General features: G+C 42.4%; 1 protein-coding gene across 1 annotated transcript in view; it reads right to left on the bottom strand.

Moving 5' to 3' along the window:
* Positions 1-3,291: 3,291 nt before the first annotated feature.
* Positions 3,292-25,231, bottom strand: part of LOC138963841 (proton myo-inositol cotransporter-like) — a 35,611-nt gene continuing 13,671 nt past the window's right edge. Inside the window, exons 3-10 of the mRNA XM_070335694.1 lie at positions 21,653-21,812; positions 17,375-17,586; positions 12,426-12,537; positions 11,838-12,001; positions 9,494-9,608; positions 8,712-8,953; positions 7,359-7,511; positions 3,292-6,331 (exon numbers count right to left, since the gene is read on the bottom strand). Of these exons, the coding sequence (XP_070191795.1) occupies positions 6,096-6,331; positions 7,359-7,511; positions 8,712-8,953; positions 9,494-9,608; positions 11,838-12,001; positions 12,426-12,537; positions 17,375-17,586; positions 21,653-21,812 (1,394 nt within the window). The 3' untranslated portion in view covers positions 3,292-6,095. The remainder of the gene's footprint in view (positions 6,332-7,358; positions 7,512-8,711; positions 8,954-9,493; positions 9,609-11,837; positions 12,002-12,425; positions 12,538-17,374; positions 17,587-21,652; positions 21,813-25,231) is intronic.

The raw sequence follows: 25,231 nt of genomic DNA, 5'->3' as shown, positions 1-25,231 counted from the left end.
ACCTCTGACCTTTCAAGGTCAATGATGTTACACTCAATTTGACTTTCCGTTTGACCTTGGGAATAATTTATGCCTGACTCCTTATCGCAGACAATCTTTATACTAAAAACAATGCGTGCAGTAATGCTACACCTTTACTGTACTCAACTCAGGTCGTATTATTCGGACACACACGTAACAAACAGAATGGGACAAATATTCTACCGCTCTACTAAAAACACATCGAAATCAGACTATATTTATACTATCTGATGTACGTCAATATTAATTGATGCATCGTAACAGATGCTTAAACTAAAACAATATTGGATAGTTAATCTACAAGCTCTACACAAATTATATCCACATACATACTTTATGTATACCGTATATTGTGTGAATATGCATTATATACACATTGTAACAAAACACTGAAAGTCAAAGTCAAGGAGAGTTTGACTGTTTGTCTACAAGCTCTGATAAAATCACGGCCACAGACATACTGTATCTATCCTGTCTTGTTTGAATATGCATATCTACATCGTAGCAAATACTTGAGTTCAAAGATATTTGGAATGCTAATCTACAATGTGTACTACCAAAATCACACCCACAGACATACCGTATTTATCCTGTCTTGTGTGAATGAATATATGCATATCCACATCGTAGCAAATACTTGAGTTCAAAGATAATTGGAATGCTAATTAATCTACAAGCTCTAGCAAAATCACACCCACAGACATACTGTATTTATCCTGTCTTGTGTGAATATATGCATATGCACATCGTAGCAAGTACTCGAATTCAAAGAGAATTGGAATATTAATCTACAAGCTCTACCAATATCACCCCCTCCCCCGAACATACATTATTTATCCTAGCTGTCTTGTGTGAATATGCATATCTACATCGCAGCAAATACTTGAATTTAAAGAGAATTGGAATGTTATTCTGCAAGCTCTACTAAAATCACATCAACAGACATATTGTATTTACACCGTCTCGTTTGACTCTTCATACACACATTGTGACACAAACTTGTAACTCAAAACAAATCCACAGACATGCTGTATTTATATCGATGGAAATAAAGTATTTCACACACCTATTTGTTCTCCCTCTTCCGACGGTACACATTGCCCTTGTTGCTACCCATGTTTTTTTGTATAAAAGAGAAAACAAATCTCATCCAATAAAAAACAATGCACATCGTACATTTTGATTAGCAATAGTATGATATCGTCACATCGTCACAAGCAACAATTGTTATATACAGCGCGAATTATCTGATTAATTTTCTTCATGGGGAAAGACATTTTCACATTGATTTGTTTCCTTCTACAAAACGTTTTTACAACAACATTTTTACAAGATATACTCTCTTTTTTGTGTAACGCAAATTATTTGCAAATTTATACAAGTAACGACCACGTGCTGATAACTATAAGCAACAGAATATGAACACAGCGGCTAGGTATATAACACCGCTTGTATAATTGTCACTATATAAAATATATTATACAACTACATCACAACTAGGGAACACACAGACAAGATCGGGTTATATCAAGCGGCTCTTGGCAAACTTTGAAATATGTGAGTGTGAAAGTGAACTCAGAACTAATTCACTTGCATTTGGTCCCCTTTTTAGTTTAAATCCTATGCTTTTTAAGATCCATGCTTATAGATACGGCTTATTTTGGAGCGTACACGTGAATAAGCCTTTTATGAGGGTGTGCGACAAACAGTCGAGTGTCAAAACATCGAGACACAATATGTCGAGAACATTGGTTGACAGTCAATATATCTCGCGTGTGACATAGGATCGAACGTGAAAGATCGAGGCAAGAAAAGTTGAGAATTGAAAACATGTATGTTTAATATTCACGATTGTCGGTCAATTCTACCTCGATCTTTCCAGTCCTCGAACTTTTGTTGTTTCGACCTTTTGTCGTCTCGACTTTTGTTGTTTCGACCTTTTGTCGTCCTCAACTTTTTGTCACCCTCGACATTTTGTCACCCTCGACATTTTGACACACTCGATATTTTGACTCTTGATCTCATGTCCTCGATCCTTTAGTTCTTTTTATATTTAGTCAAGTTTTGACTAAATGTTTTAACATAGAGGGGGGAATCGAAACGAGGGTCGTGGTGTATGTGCGTGTGTGTGCGTGTGTGTGTGCGTGTGTGCGTGCGTGTAGAGCGATTCAGACCAAACTACTGGACCGATCTTTATGAAATTGACATGAAAGTTCCTGGGTATGATATCCCCGAACGTTTTTTTCATTTTTTTGATAAATGTCTTTGATGACGTCATATCCGGCTTTTCGTGAAAGTTGAGGCGGCACTGTCACGCTCTCATTTTTCAACCAAATTGGTTGAAATTTTGGTCAAGTAGTCTTCGACGAAGCCCGGACTTTGGTATTGCATTTCAGCTTGGTGGCTTAAAAATTAATTAATGACTTTGGTCATTAAAAATCTAAAAATTGTAAACAAAATTATTTTTTTCTTAAACGATCCAAATTTACGTTTATCTTATTCTCCATCATTTGCTGATTCCAAAAACATATAAATATTTGGATTAAAAACAAGCTCTGAAAATTAAATATATAAACTTATTATCAAAATTAAATTGTCGAAATCAATTTAAAAACACTTTCATCTTATTCCTTGTCGGTTCCTGATTCCAAAAACATATAGATATGATATGTTTGGATTAAAAACACGCTCAGAAAGTTAAAACGAAGAGAGGTACAGAAAAGCGTGCTATCCTTCTCAGCGCAAGTATTATCCCGCTCTTCTTGTCAATTTCACTGCCTTTGCCATGAGCGGTGGACTGACGATGCTACGAGTATACGGTCTTGCTGCGTTGCATTGCGTTCAGTTTCATTCTGTGAGTTCGACAGCTACTTGACTAAATATTGTATTTTCGCCTTACGCGACTTGTTTGTTTTTAGGAACGTATCAACGCACTTGTGAAAGGCGAGTTTGGGATGTTCCATACTTTGCAAACGTGACTTTATTTTGCTTTTAGTCGCACAAAATCGTGTGAAAGGGAACTAACTCACTAAACATACTCTGAAGAAAAAGTATACACAGAAAACCTCCACATAATTTCACATGCAGTCAACACTCGTGAGATATTTTTATGTGGAGAGCAACTAAACTATACGGGAACTGGTATAGCAACTAACCCTTCTAACAATACAACATTATCTAATACGTATACAAGCATTAAGTGGTGGAGGGTGAGGGCGGAGGGTGCATCGGTAGGAGAGGAGGAGGTGGGGGGGGGGGGGGGGGGGGGCAGGCGTGGAAAGGGAAAAGGTTGAGGATTCTCGTCTAAATTTATTTTTTAAAGACACAATCGGATCAGAATAACGCTCATTCAAGCACAATTAAGTTTGTATTCCGTCATTCGAAATAAAGTATAGTCACACAATTCAACAAGCAATAGTATCTACCAACGTATCTACATTCAATTATTCAAGTCCGCACAACTAGATACACAATATCTAAGTCAACAATGGATCGGTAGGACTATTTGTTATCATTCCAGATAACTCTATCACACACGTAATATAAAGGTTCATTCAACACAGTCACTCGGGGCTTTGTCAAACTAGGGACACATTGTTCAGCAATAAGTATTACAATACTACATCATCACATATTTTTGTTGGACTGATATCTACATTAACAAGGTGAAATTTCTGGTGAGATGTCCTTTTCTGCGCGCGCGCGTGTGTGTAAGATTGTGTGTATGTTTGTGTGTGTGTTAGCGTGTGTGTGTGCGTGCGTGTATGAGTGCTTGCGTGGGTGTGGGTGTATAATTGTGTGTGCTCAAACACGTCAGCGTGCGTGTGTAATAACTTTATTGCCAACAAAAGTTACATCGAGACATATTCATTAAAATATCAATATACATTAGAAATGAGGCCGGAACACATAACTCAACTCTTACAATATTAGATCCGTCAACTACGACCATGCACACACAACGTTAGCCTTTGATTTTGTAGATGTTTTGATAAATTTAGCAATAATATGTGACTCCAACTGTTTGACACTACAGAACTCATGCATATGCTTGGTTACTCGACCGCACTCAGTTTGAGTCAAACGTTCATATGTTCAAATCTAAAAACATGGAGTTCATAAAATATTGCACGCTGTTTTGTTGGATGAAACGGTTACGGAAATAAACTATCGTTTTGGGATTATTAAGCTTGGTACATTGGCAGACTTGTTGTTTCAGAATTAGTGTTGGCTTCTGTGTTTCATTTAATCCATAACAAGTCTTGGACAATATTATTTCTTTATGATTTTAACCAGATAATTTCAAATGTCACTGTTTTGGCTTTATATTCATTATTTGTGATTATCACAAGTCATGTATGTACGTATATAACTACTGAAATCCATTCATACCAATTGTCCCTCTTCCTGGATGGTCAGTGTCTGATCAATACGCTGTGCATATTGCATATTCATGACTGCATGCAGTTACAGACAAATCGCACCCTGTAGAGTCGATATCTTCCCGACACTTGACTAAATATCGTATGTGGCCATTTTGCATTGTTCACAATCGGAACAACGATGCCAAAATGTTCTATACTTTGAATATCACATCAACACGACACCAATCAGTTATTGCCAAATGGCGTTTGTTTAGACGCCAAATTATTTTTTTGCAAACCATCACATCAACAGGTTTTGTATTAGTTATTGCCAAATGTCGTTCGGTTCGGCTGCTTTCCCATCTTTAGCAAACATTACAATCCCGCGGGCAGTTTTATCAGCGATGATTTTCTGTCAACTCCAGTGTAGCAAACGCCCGCGAATCCCACACTTATTGGAAAACTTCAATGGGATATATTGCCAACTGCCGATTTGTGTGTTTTTAATTTCAACGATACGAGGGCTGATTGTAAAGTTTGTCTACCAAGTCAAAATATGTGCACTTACAGCCTGCAGATGTTGCATGCCATCTACCCTGGCTTGTGCAAGCAAAAAAGCTAAATATTGCTCGTGTCGTCACAAGAGTTATTGCGTCACTATGCGTCAACATTGCCAGCTCAAGTTCATTTCAGAACACTCATGATCAGGTGAAAATGCATGAAATAGCTCGAGACTCGAATTATTTTAACTCGGATAACGTCTGTAGACCAAGACTTACATTTACTCGAACTACGGACCAGTTCAACACGTTCGTAACAACCTAAAACTCGGATAAGTCAAACTCAGAGTCATAAGTCAAACAAATCCAAATTTGCTTGTCAGAAATAGCTCCCAACTGGCATAAATCAACCTTATTTTGACACTTACAAATCAGTGTTAGCCCAAGTCTCAGATAAGTCCGGGTCATCCTGCAGGCCAGTTAAACAATTACATGAACAACTAAGCTATAGCCTAAGTCTCAGATACATGCAACATGTGGATCACGTTTACAGCCAATGACACATTTATATCCCAAAACAACTCCAAAATCAAGTTGACAACTCAATAATTGCCGCAGGCTCTGATAAGCTCAACTAGAGCTCTCTGCAACTCAAATTCAAATTACCCCACTCAGCAACCCTAGTCTCATATAAGTCAAAGTCGAGATGACATTTACAACTCGGTAGTAGCTCTACTCGGATAAGGTCGGAACAGATTCCACTGAAAAACTTGCAACACCCAACAAGACGTTGCTATCTCAAGCGAGTCAAACTCGGACAACACTCGAAATACGTGGATATTTCGGACAGGGATAAGTTTAACTCGCACTGTAGAAGTGAGATAGCAAGTCAGGAATAGCCCAAAACTCTGACAATTCAACCTCGAATCATATCTTTACCGCGAGACTCGGATAACTCCAACCAAGACCAGTCAAACTCAGATAACATTTACAAGTCAGTAAGAGCCCCAAACTCAGATCATTTCAACTCGGATCACATGTACAACCACAGACTCGGATAAGTCCTTCTCAGATACCATCAACTTCAGATAAGTCCAATTCAGATAATGTCAACACAGATCATATGTATAGTCAAAGACTCGGATAAGTCTTCCTCGGATACCATCAACTTCGGATAAGTCCAACTTGTATCGCACAGACAAAGTTTCCATTACTCGGGCGAGTCTAGCTCGGATTCTCTGCCGTCTCGATTGAGCCCACGTATGTGCACGTACTGCACGGTCTTTCCTGTGTTGTAGTTGACAGGAGGGCCGGTGTTGGCACCCAACCAGGGGCGGGCAAACAGACCCTCTACCTCCTCCAGGCTCCGCCCCTTCGTCTCGGGCAGGATGAGGGCGAGCAGGATGGCTCCTGCGAAAGCCAGGCAGGCGTACATCCAGAACGTACCTGTCACAGAAAAGTAAGGTGTTGATGATACAGGAATACAAAAGACATTATGGTTTTGGTAGAGAAACAAACGGATCTAGCAGGAACATGGCGAGCAGAGTGGCTCCTGCAAAAGCCAGACAGGCATACATCCAAATGTACCTGTCACAGAAAAGTAAGGTGTTGATGATACAGAAATACAAACGACATTATAGTTTTGGTAGAGAAACAAAAGGTAATGGATCTAGCAGGATCAGCTCAAGAATGTTCACGTCACAGAGAGAAATGGTGTTGATTGAACTGTTGACAATGACAATGTCGATGCAGTGGCAGATTTACAAACAACAGGATTTCTCCTGCGAAAACCAGGCATGCATACATCTAGAACGTACCTGTCACAGAAAAATCAAATTGTTGATGACAGATGTTACGGTGAAGCATAATGACCTCACTGTATCTGGCGATACGGATATTGAATATAACAAAATCACGGAAAAGAACAGCCAAACAAAGAATTTCAAGCGGCAGACCAATTTTTCGACCTGTTGCCAGGCCTTCCTCAGGGGCGTGAAAATATATAAAAAAAATATATATAAATATATTGAAACATATAAACTTGATGGCCTTACCATATCTGGTGAGGGCCTCAGTGAGACTGATGCAGGACATGGACACGGCATTAACAGCACCATCATACCGTATCTAGCTATAAAGACATTACATATAACCATCATGGCAATAAGGACATTGAATATAAACCTGATGGCCTGACCGTATCTGGTGACAAGGACATTGAATATAAACATCATGACTTTACTGTATCTGCCGAAAAGCATGTTGAATATATATTAAAACATGTAAACATGATGGCCTTACCGTATCTGGCGAAACGGATATTGATTATTTATTGAAACATATAAACTGAATGACCTTACCGTATCTGGTGAGGGCCTGAGTGAGGCCGATGAAGGACATGGACACGGCATTAACAGTACCATCATACCGTATCTAGCGATAAGGACATTGACTACACACATGATGGCCTTACCGTATCTGGTGAGAGCCTCAGTGAGACTGAGAAAAGACATAGACACCGCCAGGTTGCAGGTCCAGTTGGTGAAGGTGGACACCGAGTTGCCCGTGCTGCGCGCCCACAGCGGGTAGATCTCCGAGTTGATCGTCCATGGCATGGGGCCCATACCTGGTGGTAAACATACAACAACAAAATAAAAAATAAAAATAAAAATAAAAAAATAGAAGAATATAAAGAAAAAGTGAGATACGTGTATAGAAAAACGCGTTTTCTTCTTGTTTTTCTTCTTGTTGTCTTTTTTATACTACTTCTTCAAATACTGCATTTTGGGAAGATCTCTCAATCGATGGTCCACGGCACAGGGCTCTGGAAATTCGGTTCATTTCCTCCCAGTGGAAAGCTAGCAGCAAAAGAGTCGCGCTACCCTGTTTAGGTGTAATCAGCCACCTGTAATCCCTGGAAAATGACCAAAGTCTTTTACGTGCAACAGTGGTGGCACCGGAGTGGGACATGGATACCGTCACAGAGTCTGCACATAAAGTGACGCATGTCCGTCCCGGCTAGGAATCGAACTCAAGAATGCATGCACTACTCTACCAATTAGTTGAGCTACCGGGCCGCCAACTTGCCCGATGTTGTTTACCATTCGTACACTACCAATTTGAAAGATGCTCTGGACATCCCTAAGACAAGTTACTCAAATTCGCGAATACGTTTGGTTAGGGGTGAACTAAACTTCCAACCAGTAAGAGTACCAACCTGAGGGCAGAAAACACACTTGCTTATTGAACCCAGCGGGAAGAGATCATGTAGGCACAGTGTTAGGGTAGAATAAACATCCAAGCAGCAAGTGTACACATCCAAAGCAAAGAAGAAGAGGTAGAGGATCAGTCCCAACATGGGCAACCAGGAATATGCGTTAGGCAATAGTCATACGCCCACATCAGCTGGTCACCCGTATCCCTAACTGTTCCCACTCGGAACAAAGGGCCACGGATGGTGTTAATTAAATCCTTTCAAGAAAACTCGGTCCGCAAACAAAATAAATAAAATAATTTAACCTAAATCGAACAAAGAAGCCACAAGCAACGAACCCTATTCAAAGCAGTTCGCCGGTATGAATTCAATTGTAAAATCCACCCGAATATAACTGTACCCACCCGGAACAAAGTCTCACGGGTGGTTTTCTTTGAATCCTTTCTAGAAAACTCGGTCCGCAAAAAAAAGAAAAAAAAAGAATTTAACCGTAAATCCAACAAAATAGGAATTCTCCCGCATCCACCCGGAGCAAACAGTAAACCAATAGCTGTGTCCATACCATATAATCCATGATTCCACATAAAAGCACCCGAATTTAACTGTACCCACCCGGAGCAAAGAAGATGAGGTAGAGGACGAGTCCCACCATGGGCATCCAGGAGTACGCCGTGGGGCAGTAGTCATAGGCCCACGTTAGCTGTCCGGGAAGCTCGCTATGGTTGCAGCGGCCGATAGTGGCGGTCCAGGGGTTGTCGTACGTGGTGGGCAGACAGGTGGCGTTGGCTACGGCCTCTCCCAGGTCAACGTAGCAGTAGCCACAGTCCAGGTCTTGGCGGCAGTCGTTACACGTTCTGCACATGCACACAGAGATATTACACGTTTAAAAAAAATATTTTTGACCAACATATGACATTTTACACAGATCGAGACAGACGGTGTTCCTCCGAGACCAAGAAATAGAACTAGAACAAGAAATAGAACAAAAAGAAGAAGAAGAAGAAGGAGAAGAAGAAGAAGAAGAAGAAGAAGAAGAACAAGAAGAAGAACAAGAACAAGAACAAGAACAACAAGAACAAGAACAACAACAACAACAACAAGAACAAGAAGAACAAGAACAAGAACAAAAATATCAAGAACAAGAAAAAGAACAAGAACAAGAAATAGAACAAAAAGAAGAAGAACAAGAACAAGAACAAGAACAAGTAGAACAAGAACAAGAACAAGAACAAGAACAAGAACAAGAGCCATATGCACTCGAGAGCAGGGAGAAAAAACAAAAGGCTTCGTGGTTTGGACACTAACAGCAAGCCAGTCCGTCATTACACCACCAGGAGTATTAATTACCAGATTGACAGCATCCAACAGTAACCCCGACAAACACGAACCCTTACCTGTATCGAGAGCACTGGGAGTTCATTGTGCCAGGTTCCATGAAGTCGATAGGGGGAGTGTTTAGTGCAGACAGGTGAAAACCGACCGCTAACCACGCCAGACTTACGATGGCACCTGTCAACAGAAACATAATGATGAAAATACTTCAGGTTACCGAGAAGGACAACTGGCACATTTTTAAGCATTTTGTTGTTTGTTTGTTTGTTTGTTTGTTTGTTGGTTGGTTTACTTGCTGATGCGTTTTGTTTTCGTGGTGTTTTTTTTCTTAATCATTTCTTTTTTGTGTGCGGCGGAGGGGTTACATTTCTGTATGGGCAAATAAATAACGCTCCATATGCAAACATTAATCAACTTTTTCTTTACGAACAGTAACTCTAAATCAAATCCGTCAGCTTGAGTTGTTCATAAGATTTGGATGTAGAGATATATTCCTAATATTTGCTGCCAAGTTTGTTTTTTATCAAGAAAGTCATTGAATTCTTTTTATATGTATTGCCCTAAATCTTCCGCCAGTCAGCTACCGACGACTGTGATGTAAGTATTTAATTCTTATCACGTTCAGCAGTGCTTCCAGAAATGGACTGGGTGGCCAAGTGGTAACGCACTTGCGCTCGGAATCGAGAGGTTGCGTGTTCGACTCTGGGTCAGGCCGCTATTTTCTCCCCCCTTTCCTAACCTAGGTGGTGGGTTCAAGTGCTAGTCTTTCGGATGAGACGAAAAACCGAGGTCCCTTCGTGTACACTATATTGGCTGTGCACGTTAAAGATCCCACGATTGACAAAAGGGTCTTTCCTGGCAAAATTGTATAGGCATAGATAACAAGAAGGGCAAAGCCCATACGACTCACATGCTTGACCTTGACCTTTACATGACCTTGACCTTCAGGGTCAAGGTCAAATAACTAAACCTAGCAATGACATCATACACTAAGAACTGCTTTACACATTTTTCCTACCAAAATACATGACCTTGACCCAAGGTCAAGGTCATCCAAGGTCATGCAACACAAAGCTGTTAATTCAAGACATAGGAAGTACAATGGTGCTTATTGGCTCTTTCTACCATGAGATATGGTCACTTTTAGCGGTTCACTACCTTATTTTGGTCACATTTCATAAGGGTCAAAGTGACCTTGACCTTGATCATATGTGACCAAATGTGTCTCATGATGAAAGCATAACATGTGCCCCACATAATGTTTAAGTTTGAAACAGTTATCTTCCATAGTTCAGGGTCAAGGTCACTTCAAAATATGTATACAATCCAACTTTGAAGAGCTCCTGTGACCTTGACCTTGAAGCAAGGTAAACCAAACTGGTATCAAAAGATGGGGCTTACTTTGCCCTATATATCATATATAGGTGAGGTATTCAATCTCAAAAACTTCAGAGAAAATGGGAAAAATGTGAAAAATAGCTGTTTTTTAGACAACATTTATGGCCCCTGCGACCTTGACCTTGAAGCAAGGTCAAGATGCTATGTATGTTTTTTGGGGCCTTGTCATCATACACCATCTTGCCAAATTTGGTACTGATAGACTGAATAGTGTCCAAGAAATATCCAACGTTAAAGTTTTCCGGACGGACGGACGGACGTCCGGACGGACGTCCGGACGGACGGACGGACGGACGGACGACTCGGGTGAGTACATAGACTCACTTTTGCTTCGCATGTGAGTCAAAAATGTCCATCAAAATACCCGTGTGACTTGGAATAAAGGCCGTGAAAGGTAAAGTTTCGTCTAACAGGCTTGAGGTTTGCTGGTCGATGTGAATGCATGCGTTATATATTGTGTGTAAAAAATGTTTGTTTGTCTGTCTGTCTGTAAAAAAATTCCATTTCACACAGCAGAAATTAGTATGTAAAGCGCGGAGAGCACAGTTAATTGTGGTTCGCGCTATATAAGCTTACCATAATAAATAAAATAAAATAGCGAGAAGATATAGCAGAAGTCAAGAAGAATCTGTGTTGTCTTCTTCTTCTTCTCGTTTGCCTGCCACACTTGAAGATCAGTTCTCAAGAAGAAAAAAATGTAAGAATTCAAATTGGAACCACAATAAGTTATTCATTTCTACAGATTTACGAACACAAAAACAGATTAAAAAACCGACATACAAACGCAGGAATATGCAGAAAGACGGACACACAGACCAGGGCTGGGTCTAGTGTTTGAGAGGGAGGGGCTTCCAAAATGGGGGAAGGGGTACAAGGGCTGGCCATGCAAGAGGGGCTCTGGAAAAAAGGAACATTTGCCGGGTAAGGGGGGCGGGCTTCTGGAACTAAGGAACCCCCTCCCCTTCTAGATCCAGTCCTACAAGCGTCATCTAACTCACAAATCCTTACCCATCAGACTTCCTAGAGTGAGCGGCCTTCTGCCAATTCTTTCAACGAGGTAGAGGCCCACCACGGTGAAGAGAAAGTTGACAGCCGCCGTGACCGCAGAAAGCCAGATGGCAGCCTCGTCACTCTTAACGCCCGACATTCTGATAATGGTAGCGCTGTAGTACCTGTGAACACACAAGGAACAGAGAGTGAACACAAGAGAAAGCTGACAACCGCCGTGACCACAGAAAGCCAGATGGCAGCCTCGTCACTCTTAACGCCCGACATTCCAGATGATGGTGGCGCTGTGGTACATGTGAACACATAACGAACACATGTGAACACATGACGAACAGATCATGAACAGATAGTGAATGCTAACAGCCACGGTAACCGTAGACACCCACAATGGAGACCTCGTCATTCTTTTTGCCGTTATTATTATGATTTTGGCGCTGTTATACCTGTGAACACATCATACACACACGATGAACACACAGTGAACAGAGAGTGGCGTACTGCGAACAGACGCTGAAAGCTGTAGCAACAGTAAACAGCCACACTCTAAACTTTGTTAATGCAAAACAATGCACTCTTTGCATAACTCACATGACGGTGTTGATGCCAGCAAACTGCTGAATCATCTGCAGACTGCAGCCGACCAGCAGAGAGCGACGGACGGACGGGATCTGCAGCATCTGAATTATCACCGGCTTGTGACCTGAAACACGCAGTAACGAGTGCTGTGAAAGAAAATTACAGTCAGCCCTGCCCTGGTGACCACCTCTGTATTGTGACCACCTCTGTATAGTGACCACCTCTGTATGATGACCACCTCTGTATAGTGACCACCTCTGTATGATGACCACCTCTGTATAGTGACCACCTCTGTATGATGACCACCTCTGTATAGTGACCACCTCTGTATGATGACCACCTCTGTATAGTGACCACCTCTGTATAGTGACCACCTCTGTATGATGACCACCTCTGTATAGTGACCACCTCTGTATGATGACCACCTCTGTATAATGACCACCTCTGTATAATGACCACCTCTGTATAATGACCACCTCTGTATAATGACCACCTCTGTATAATGACCACCTCACACAAACAAGATTGCCGACAACATTTTTCTTCTTCTTAATGATTCACATTTCCATGGCGACCACAGTTTGAGTTCTGTCTCTGTCTCTTTCTCTATCGGTATGTCTGTCTCCTTGTCTCTGTCTCTCTCTCTATCTGTATGTCTGTCTGTCTCTCTATCTCCGTCTCTCTCTTCCCCCCTCTCTATCTCCCAGTATCTCTCTCTCTCTCTGTCTGTGTGTCTCTGTCTCTCTCTGTCTCCCTCTGTCTGGCTGTCTTTCGCTCTCCCCCTCTCTCTCTGTCTCTATCACACTCTGTCTCTCTCCCCCCTCTCTCTCTGTCTCTCTCTCTCTCTGTCTCTCTCTCTCTCTCTCTCTGTCTCTCTGTCTCTCTCTATGTCTCTCTCTCAGTCTCTCTCAGTCTCTCTCAGTCTCTCTCTCTCTATCTCTCTCTCTCTCTCTCTCTCTCTCTCTCTCTCTCTCTCTCTCTCATCATCATCTCATGATAGCATTTGATCATAAACAGCACGATCAAAATGTGAAACCATGAAGTGAACACTCCGCGAGAGAGAAGCTGTCTTCAAAAGGAGACATTTTTGTAGGCCTCTCATATGTTTTGTTCTTCTAACGCTCGGCGTCTATTCCAGTACAATATTCTTCATACAACCCGTCACTTAATATTGATAAAGGCAGCTTATGCTTATCATAAAAAAAACTTTCCAGAAGAAGTCCTAGAAGAAAATCTATATGTCCAATACATTCTTTCCTTTTAATCTATTTTCTTTTTTTTCTGTTCTTTTCAGATGTAGGATGGATCTTAAAAAGATCAAGAACCTACATTTTGCGAGAGCTCTCTGATACAGAGTTTTAATTTCCGGTCTTTCTGAAGATACATTTTCTTATGTGATCTTCTTTTCTCTGGATTTCCCTTTGTCTGCTATTTACTCTGTGCGCAGGGCTGTCAGGTCTGTCTAGTCCATTCTTTGTCTCTAGCATAGGATGCAAGGGTTGCACTTTTCTTCCACCCCCATCCTCGTCCCACCCACTTCCCCCTTCACCATCACCTCCCAATGTCCATGTCTCTCCTCATGCATCTATACATGTACACTGGTTTTTTTTGTTTTGTTCAAACAATGTTTTATTCATCTGTGCACATCTCGCCCCCATTCCCACCCCCCCCCCCTCCCAAACCTCACCCCCACCCCCCGGATTTAAAGCCGAAATCAAAACAAAAAAAAACAAAAAAATTCTTCGTTGTTCATGGGTTGAAACTCCCACGGCGTTTACGTGTATGGCCGTTTTTACTCCGACAATTACGCAGCCACACGCCGATGAATAAATACAATTGAGAAAACCGTTGTTTAGGCCGCCATTGAAGAGAAAACAAAGTCAAGGACAGACAGATATAGACAGAGATTAATCCAGGAAGATATCAAGAGATACGCAGTTTTTCATTTGCTTTATTTTTGTCAAGTACTGCACATGTAAATGTATCTATATCTCATCATTATTATGAATGAATATCATCATCTAGCCTGACCTCACTGCACTGATCATGAATACAAATAATCTCCCGTAAAATTTCCCTCATCCTTCGGACGCTGTTTCCTGCTTTCTCTGCTTCGTCGGGTCCCATTCACCGTCTGTATTCACGCGGAAAACTCAGTTCATAGACCGCACCAAGCTTATTATTCACCACTACCCCCCCCTCCCCCCCACCACCCCCCTCCTTCGTATCTGTCTCTGGCATTTTCCCTTTCTTGTTTCTTCTGTGTCAGTTTGCTTTTCATGAACTGTAAATCTCTGCATCTCCTTCTTTCGTAACGTCTCGTTTCTACGCGATCAGAAATCTGTCCCCAATAGTGGTGACACGGGGGTGGGACATGAATATCGTCTCTGAGTTTTCAAATCAAATTGACCCGTGTCCCGCGGATCACACGCTCTACCATGTGATCAAACTGTGCTGGGTCTGATCAAACTGTGCTGGGTCTGATCAAACTGTACTGGGTCTGATCAAGCTGTACTGGGTCTGATCAAACTGTGCTGGGTCTGATCAAACTATGCTGGGTCTGATCGACAATAACACTTGGAGCATCGTTCGCAGACTGCAAGGCATTTTGTTTTTTACATCTCCCATACCCCCATGTCTTTTCTCTGCCCCCTGCTCCATCAGCATTCTACATCTCAACAATCTCCACGTTTTGTTTCCTACCTCCTCTCACAACTGCATCCTCTCTCCCCCCCCCCCCCCCCCTCATTTCTTATCTCTGGATTCTTCCTCCGGGGGAATCTCCATGCATATCTGCGTGATCTGGCCATATTCTTCCTCCAATGTCACATCTCCACAATCTCCACGCCTTGTTTCCTACCCCCTCTCACAACACCATCCTCTCCCCCCCCCTGCCCCTCTCTACCTACCCCCCCCCCCCCTATTTTCTTACCTCTGGACTTCTCCTTTTAAATCTCCATACATGTTTGTTTGATCTGCTCGTACTCTTCTTCAATGTCCAGCAACCCCTCTCGACCCCCTCCGCCCCTCGACCACCCCCTCTTGTCTTAATTACCCGTCTGGACTCCTCTTCTTGTTTGATCTGGTCATACTCTTCTTCAATGTCCAGCGCGCCTCGCATGGATTGAAGCGCCCGCCGACCTTTTTCCTCCCTCAAACAGTAGTAACGCGGGGGTGGGACATGGATACCGTTTCTGACTTTGCAATTTAGATTGACCCGTGTCCGTCCTGGCCCGGGTTTAAACGCGTGGCCCGCGGATCACAAGGCCAGAGCTATACCGTCTGGTCAAACCATGCTTGGTCTGATCACAAGTCTGAGCTATACCGTCTGGTCAAACCATGCTTGGTCTGATCACAAGTCTGAGCTATACCGTCTGATCAAACCATGCTTGGTCTGATCACAAGTCTGAGCTATACCGTCTGGTCAAACCATGCTTGGTCTGATCACAAGTCTAAGCTATACCGTCTGGTCAAACCATGCTTGGTCTGATCACAAGTCTGAGCTATACCGTCTGGTCAAACCATGCTTGGTCTGATCACAAGTCTGAGCTATATCGTCTGGTCAAACCATGCTTGGTCTGATCACAAGTCTGAGCTATACCGTCTGGTCAAACCATGTTTGGTCTGATCACAAGTCCAGAGCTATACCGTCTGGTCAAACCATGCTTGGTCTGATAACAAGTCTGAGCTATACCGTCTGGTCAAACCATGCTTGGTCTGATCACAAGTCTGAGCTATACCGTCTGGTCAAACCATGCTTGGTCTGATAACAAGTCTGAGCTATACCGTCTGGTCAAACCATGCTTGGTCTGATCACAAGTCTAGAGCTATACCGTCTGGTCAAACCATGCTTGGTCTGATAACAAGTCTGAGCTATACCGTCTGGTCAAACCATGCTTGGTCTGATCACAAGGCCAGAGCTATACCGTCTGGTCAAACCATGCTTGGTCTGATCACAAGTCTGAGCTATACCGTCTGGTCAAACCATGCTTGGTCTGATCACAAGTCTGAGCTATACCGTCTGGTCAAACCATGCTTGGTCTGATCACAAGGCCAGAGCTATACCGTCTGGTCAAACCATGCTTGGTCTGATCACAAGTCTGAGCTATACCGTCTGGTCAAACCATGCTTGGTCTGATCACAAGTCTGAGCTATACCGTCTGGTCAAACCATGCTTGGTCTGATCACAAGTCTGAGCTATACCGTCTGGTCAAACCATGCTTGGTCTGATCACAAGTCTGAGCTATACCGTCTCGTCAAACCATGCTTGGTCTGATCACAAGTCCAGAGCTATACCGTCTGGTCAAACCATGCTTGGTCTGATCACAAGTCTGAGCTATACCGTCTGATCAAACCATGCTTGGTCTGATCACAAGTCTGAGCTATACCGTCTGATCAAACCATGCTTGGTCTGATCACAAGTCTGAGCTATACCGTCTGGTCAAACCATGCTTGGTCTGATCACAAGTCCAGAGCTATACCGTCTGGTCAAACCATGCTTGGTCTGATCACAAGTCCAGAGCTATACCGTCTGGTCAAACCATGCTTGGTCTGATCACAAGTCTGAGCTATACCGTCTGGTCAAACCATGCTTGGTCTGATCACAAGTCCAGAGCTATACCGTCTGGTCAAACCATGCTTGGTCTGATCACAAGTCCAGAGCTATACCGTCTGGTCAAACCATGATTGGTCTGATCGACAATAACACTTGGAGCAGTGTTCGCAGACTGAAAGACATTTTGCATCTCCCATACGCCCAGGTCTTTTCTCTGCCCCATCAGTCCCCCCCCCCCCCCCCCACACATTCCTTCCCACCCATCCTCTTTCTCACCTCTGGACTCCTCCTGTTGAATATCCATACAGGTCTGCTTTATCTGGTCAAACGCTTCCTCAATGTCAAGCTCGTCCTCCCCCTCCTTCAGCCCCCTCGCCCCCCCCCCCCAATCCCCCTCTTTTCTTACCTCTGGACTCCTCCTCCTGTTTAATCTCCATACAGGTCTGTTTTATCTGGTCGTACTCCTCCTCGATGTCCAACACGCCTCGCATGGACTGCAGCGCCCGCCTCGCTTTCTCCTCCTGGCCTTGGGAGATGAGCCACCGCGGACTCTCTGGCATGAACAGGAAGCCCACGAACTGTATGGCGGACGGGATGCATCCCAGGCCCAGCATATACCTATGAGTGAAAAAAAATGAATATAAGTAACGGAGAAAGAAATTCGGCCAAAAATGCATTGCATCATTCTTTTGGTATTTAATAGATAAATGAATATAAGTATTGGAAAAACATTTCAGCAAAATATACATTGCATCTTCCTTTGGGCTTAAAAAAAATATAACGTTTAGAACAAAGTTCAACGTACGAGATACACCCCAGAACAAGCATATACCTGGGGAGAAAGATAATTAATAAATTATGAATAAAAGTAGTGGACAAAACATTTCGGCAAAATACCATTGTATTTCTCTTTGGGCCTAAAATAAACAAAAAACCATTCGGACGAAATCAAGTGCACGGGATGCATCCAAGGCCCAGCATATACCTGCGGGGAGAAATAAATGAATTTATTCCCCCCTCTGCTTCTTTACCTCTGTAAACTTGTAGAGCTAGTTATTTTTCGATAATGACCCAGCAACCAAACAAATAACGAGCCAGCAACAGCCTGAATCCTCGATGGTGCAATGGGTTGAGAAGCTGTTCTGTTTTGGTACTACTTTTGCGACTGAAAAGTTCCGAACGCTCTATACGTACGAAATATACATCTCTGGAGCAAACAATACAAACATACCGCATTTAAATTAACAACTACAGGCCTGAACACATGAATCTCCATATAAAATCCATGAGTTAGGTTGTTTTCTGAGTCTAGATCTGCCGTGCACACACCGTTCATCACAAGCAAATTCCCAAGGCAAGTAACTCATACTCTTGCCGACAAGAGTAGTTCCCCTTCTTTTAACGCAGTTTCTTCGACAACACTGACTGCAATCCGACGGTCAGTTTTCAACAATATTTCATTTTATAAACAGATCACACGCAACCAAATGCACACATCTCATCAATTTAAACAACATAAAGCGGTTTCATACACTATTTTCCCCAGAAAACTGAACTTCATACAGTAATTAACGTTGGAACACGGGTGCAAAAGTTCGTCTGCTAGTCCCATTTGACGAAAGAACATTTTCCTAAACGATACTAAAACATAAACAGAACACACAATATCTGCCTTTATCGCCACAGCAGAATAACAGCATATCTGTGTACTTGATTTTAGTCTAAAACAGGGAAACTGACAAGAAGTGTTAACAGAATGGAATGATTTGCACGGAACTATACAACCGCGCATTAATCGATCGCGTGCGCAGGTTGACTGGTTGAGTGATTCGGATTCGATCAAACTTTCGCACAAAAACTCCTGTTTTCTTTGAATAACTGAAGAAAGGAGGAATAAAGAGGTTACACACCTCGTCTCAGTGATTATTAAAAATAATGGTCTCAGTTCGCGGTCATGAAAAAGCTCGCTGAAGCTCGCATTTTTCATGATCCGCCAACTTCGACCATTATTTTTAATAATCACTGAGACTCGGCATGTAACCTCTACATAAGTGACGGAGAAAGAAATTCGGCAAAAAAGTCATTGCATCTTTCTTTGAGCCTAAAATAAATACAATCATGTCTGCAATGCTGAACAGAAAATAAACGTTAGCTTCCTAAATTAAAAGTACGTATTTCTGTTCCTACAGATCTGCACTCTGTATAGTTTTCAGTCGGCGAAGGATGAAATAAAATAGTAATCATCTAGAATAGGAAAACTGCTACATTTAAAATGAACAAAACCATTAAGAACTAAGCACAGCACACAGGATACATCCCATGCCAAGCATATACCTGAGAGGGAGAAAAATAATTCATAAATAAACGACTATAAGTAATTGATAAAAACATTTTGGCAAACACAAAATGCATCTTTCCTTGGGCCTACAAATAAACCAAAGAAATGAAGAACAAAGCTCAGCGGATGAGATGCTACTCAGGTGCAGCAGAAATCTGTGGACAAAAATAAAGATTTAGATCAAATAATCAATCAATTAATAGATAATGAACAGACAAAGAATACACAAATAAACTGGTTGATTAAATACTCAATAAAACATAAAGAGATGAGTCAATCAATCAACCAACCAATCAATCAATTATTTAACCAATCAAAAACCATACATGCCTAGAGTATGTTGAGTCTTTATATTTAGTCAAGTTTTGACTAAATATTTTAACATCGAGGGGGAATCGAAACGAGGGTCGTGGTGTATGTGCGTGTGTGTGTGTGTCTGTGTGTCTGTGTGTGTGTGTGTGTGTGTGTGTGTGTGTGTGTGTGTGTGTGTGTGTGTGTGTGTGTGTGTGTGTGTGTCTGTCTGTCTGTGTGTGTGTGTAGAGCGATTCAGACTAAACTACTGGACCGATCTTTATGAAATTTGACATGAGAGTTCCTGGGTATGAAATCCCCAGACGTTTTTTTCATTTTTTTGATAAATGTCTTTGATGACGTCATATCCGGCTTTTCGTGAAAGTTGAGGCGGCACTGTCACGCCCTCATTTTTCAACCAAATTGGTTGAAATTTTGGTCAAGTAATCTTCGACGAAGCCCGGGCTTCGGTATTGCATTTCAGCGTGGTGGCTTAAAAATAATTAATGACTTTGGTCATTAAAAATATGAAAATTGTAAAAAAAAATAAAAATGTATAAAACGATCCAAATTTATGTTTATCTTATTCTCCATCATTTGCTGATTCCAAAAACATATAAATATGTTATATTCGAATTAATAACAAGCTCTGAAAATTAAATATATAAAAATTATTATCAAAATTAAATTGTCCAAATCAATTTAAAAACACTTTCATCTTATTCCTTGTCGGTTCCTGATTCCAAAAACATATAGATATGATATGTTTGGATTAAAAACACGCTCAGAAAGTTAAAACAAAGAGAGGTACAGAAAAGCGTGCTATCCTTCTTAGCGCAACTACTACCCCGCTCTTCTTGTCAATTTCACTGCCTTTGCCATGAGCGGTGGCCTGACGATGCTACGAGTAAAATGGCATTGCGTTCAGTTTCATTCTGTGAGTTCGACAGCTACTTGACTAAATATTGTATTTTCGCCTTACGCGACTTGTTATATTTAGTCAAGTTTTGACTAAATATTTTAACGTAGAGGGGGGAATCGAGACGAGGGTCGTGGTGTGTGTGTGTGTGTGTGTGTGTGTGTGTGTGTGTGTGTGTGTGTGTGTGTGTGTGTGTGTGTGTGTGTGTGTGCGTGTGTGTTTGTGTGTGTGTGTGTGTGTCTGTCTGTGTGTGTGTGTAGAGCGATTCAGACTAAACTACTGGACCGATCTTTATGCAATTTGACATGAGAGTTCCTGGGTATGAAATCCCCAGACGTTTTTTTCATTTTTTTGATAAATGTCTTTGATGACGTCATATCCGGCTTTTCGTGAAAGTTGAGGCGGCACTGTCACGCTCTCATTTTTCAACCAAATTGGTTGAAATTTTGGTCAAGTAATCTTCGACAAAGGCCGGGGTTTGGTATTGCATTTCAGCTTGGTGGCTTAAAAACTAATGAGTGAGTTTGATCATTAAAAATCTAAAAATTGTAAAAATAAAAAAAAATAAAAAAATTCTAAAACGATCCCAATTTACGTACATCTTATTCTTTATCGTTTTCTGATTTCAAAAATTAATAAATATGTTATATTTGGATTAAAAACAAGCTCTGAAAATTAAAAATATAAAAATTATTATCAAAATTAAATTGTCCAAATCAATTTAAAAACACCTTCATCTTATTCCTTGTCGGTTCCTGATTCCAAAAACATATAGATATGATATGTTTGGATTAAAAACACGCTCAGAAAGTTAAAACGAAGAGAGGTACAGAAAAGCGTGCTATCCTTCTCAGCGCAAGTACTACCCCGCTCTTCTTGTCAATTTCACTGCCTTTGCCGTGCGCGGTGGACTGACGATGCTACGAGTATACGGTCTTGCTGCGTTGCATTGCGTTCAGTTTCATTCTGTGAGTTCGACAGCTACTTGACTAAATGTAGTAATTTCGCCTTACGCGACTTGTTTATTCTTTTAATTTCCCGACATAGACAACACGGTATTGTTATGTGTTCTTGTACATACTAAAACCAACTAACCAACCAACTCAATCTTCTTCAGTTGTACTGTACACGCTCACCTCCAGCCATTCTCGGTGTCCGAGCCGAAGATCCCGTCCACGACGTTGGCTACTAACTGACCAAAGGCTACCATGGCGATGTTGGTGGACACCAGGGTCCCACGCATGTAGGAAGGCGAGCATTCCGCCAGGTACATGGGTATTGTTGTGGAGACCAAACCTGCACACACAGGTAGAAAACAGATTGAGAGGTTGCCAGGTACATGGGTATTGTTGTGGAGACCAAACCTGCACACACAGGTAGAAAACAGATTGAGAGGTTGCCAGGTACATGGGTATTGTTGTGGAGACCAAACCTGCACACACAGGTAGAAAAAAGATTGAGAGGTTGCCAGGTACGTGGGTATTGTTGTGGAGACCAGGCCTGCACCCACAGGTAGAATAAAAATTGAGAGGTTGCCAGGTACATGGGTATTGTTGTGGAGACCAAACCTGCACACACAGGTAGAAAAAAGATTGAGAGGTTGCCAGGTACATGGGTATTGTTGTGGAGACCAAACCTGCACACACAGGTAGAAAACAGATTGAGAGGTTGCCAGGTACATGGGTATTGTTGTGGAGACCAAACCTGCACACACAGGTAGAAAACAGATTGAGAGGTTGCCAGGTGCATGGGTATTGTTGTGGAGACCAAACCTGCACACACAGGTAGAATAAAAATTGAGAGGTTGCCAGGTACATGGGTATTGTTGTGGAGACCAAACCTGCACACACAGGTAGAAAACAGATTGAGAGGTTGCCAGGTATATGGGTATTGTTGTGGAGACCAAACCTGCACACACAGGTAGAAAACAGATTGAGAGGTTGCCAGGTACGTGGGTATTGTTGTGGAGACCAGGCCTGCACCCACAGGTAGAAGAAAAGGTTGGTTGACAAGTTGGCCTGGATTGGTCAAAGTTTAGGGATGTTATCGGTGAGTAGACATATGGATGGATGGGTAGTTGGTTGGATGGATGGATGAATAGATAGATGGATGGATGGAGGGATGGGTGGACCGATGAAAGGAGGGATGGATGGGTTGGTGGATAGATGGGTGGATGAATGAATGGATGGATGGATGGATGGGTGGATGGATGGAGGAATAGGAGGGGTGGATGGAGCGATAGAAGGATGGATGGATTAATAGAAGGATGGATGGATGGATGGATTGATAGAAGGAGGGATGAATGGATGGATGGATGGATGGAGAGGGGGGGTGTGAGTTCCTGGGTTCCAGAAACCCTTGCCCCCCACCCCACCTCTTGTACCTTTTTTTTCTCAAGGAGAGACCTAAAATGCAACATTTCATCAGCATCTCGTACCCCCCCTCCCCTTCCATACCCCAGCCTGGGGAGCCCCTATACCCCCGCCCCGTGTTGGAAGTCCCTCCCGCTCATACACTAGGTCTATTCCTGCGAAAAATAATATAAAAGCTCCCTTTTAAGGACAACTGGTAAAATCTAATCTAATTGAATTTAATCCAAGACGGCTCTTTCCGGAATTATGCTCATTGCGTTTCCCTTTCTCAAAATGAAACCATATAATACGATTTATTTTCCAACTAGCAAGTCGCAGCAACAAATGCATTCTTTCTTCTGTTCGATGTCTAGTCGTACGAGATTGGATGTAGAGTTTGATCTGTAATCGAATTTGGGAAACTCCGACACATTAGCTGAATTTGCATCGGTTACGAGAGAGAGAGAGAGAGAGAGAGAGAGAGAGAGAGAGCGAGAGAGAGACAGAGAGAGAGAGAGGGAGGGAGAGAGACGGAGACAGAGACAGAGATAGAGACAGAGAGATAGAGAGAGACAGAGACAGAGAGACAGACAGACAGACAGACAGACAGACAGATAGAGACAGACAGAGACAGACAGACAGACAGACAGACAGACAGACAGACAGACAGACAGACAGACAGAGACAGAAATAGAGAGATGGCTATCTAATCCTAACCGAGTTATGTCCGAATCTTCACCTATCTTCTTTCGATTTTTCAAGATTGTTACACTGCTTTTTTTTTATCACACACATTCGGCTGAACCATAGAAATGCTCTTTTCTCTCCGTGTAAGGCTTCGCGGTGGATAGATAAAAAGGTTTTGTCCGTGATTTAATTGCTACGACACCAATGTGATCGTTAAATGCGTTTGGCCGAACTCGAAAAGATGGTATAGTGTTGAAGACGGATGGTAGGGGATCGGGGTAGGGTGGGGGGTGGGGGTGGGAGGCCGATGGCGGGGTGGGGGTGGGCGGTGGGGGTAGATGCAGGGCGTGGGATTAGGTCACGTATAAGCTGATCATCGGAGGGACAAGAAGACGGGATAAAAGTGTGTTTATCGAATACAGAGCATCATCATAAAATCATATTTTTATTTTTTTATTTAACGTCACTTTGTAAAACATTAGCGACATTTGTCTTGGGTTAAAAACACACACACACTTTCCCTTTTATGTTCAGTTGGTTACCACCGTCCCTGTCTGCCGCAAATGTTTGAGAGTGTGTTTTTTATGTGTTATTTCGAACACGATCCAAAAGAAAAATGTCTGTTTGTTGCATTCAGACAATAAAGTTGTATTGAATTGAATTGGATTGAATTGAATTGAATTGATACATGATTGAAATTTAGAGGCAACAACAAGGTTGATAACTCCTAAGGGAGGAACACGAAGAGATGGAAGAGTGTTGAATCGACGTTGTTCAGAAATAACTCTGTCAAGTGTGTATTGGACGTGGAAGAAATGCTTTCCCTTGTTTGCAATGGCACGTTAGCTTGCCCAAATGTTTTTGCGGAAAAGCAAGGAAAAACAAGAGAAACCAACTCTTCCACAAGCCATACAATCCCGACAGAGTTATTTCCGAACATCGTGACTTAGGGTGAGTTTACAAAGCTGACAGTTCACCATCGACGTGCTCACGTTACACAGTGCACAGTTCGCCAACCACGTGTGGAGACATAGCGCTCGATAGTGATTGGTCTACAATGTCACGTGGGATTCTTTGCCTCAGTATTTCCAAGGAAAAGCAACTCTTCGACTACCCATAAGAAAACAGTTAAGAAAAGAGTTATTTCCGGAATTCTGCTATTGAGAGGTACTGTATTTAAATAGGGACGGGTGTTCGGGTTGAGGGATGAAGATCAGCAGAGGCGGGTGGTAAGGTTCGAAGCACCGAAGGGAGGTAAGCAGACTAAGGAAGGAAGGGGAATAACCTGGGACTCTTAACAACGTGTTTAGGGGGGCTCCTTTCTGTTGACACTGCTCTCTTAAAGCAATGACGGAAACCAAGATCTGTGTCCGTAGGATGGTGCGTGTGTGTGGAGGGGGGGGGAGGTAGTGTGTGTGTGTGTGTGTGTGTGTGTGTGTGTGTGTGTGTGTGTGTGTGTGTGTGTGTGTGTGTGTGTGTGTGAGTGTTGGTGTGCGTGCGTACGTGATTGCGTGCGTGCATTCGAGTGTGCGTGTATATGTCTGTCCGTGTGTGTGTCCTGCCCCCTGCCCCCCTCCCCCCCCCCTCCACTACACCAATCTTTTCAGCGTTCTCTATTTTCGCTACCGTCAAATCGCATTACACCCGGAAAATGCGTGGGGGAGGAAATCCATTTAA

The sequence above is a fragment of the Littorina saxatilis genome, linkage group LG4 (genome assembly GCF_037325665.1).
Source record: "Littorina saxatilis isolate snail1 linkage group LG4, US_GU_Lsax_2.0, whole genome shotgun sequence".
Taxonomy (NCBI): Eukaryota; Metazoa; Mollusca; class Gastropoda; order Littorinimorpha; family Littorinidae; genus Littorina; species Littorina saxatilis.
Note: the sequence above shows the minus strand (reverse complement) of the source record. Positions and strands in the feature narration are given on the sequence as shown.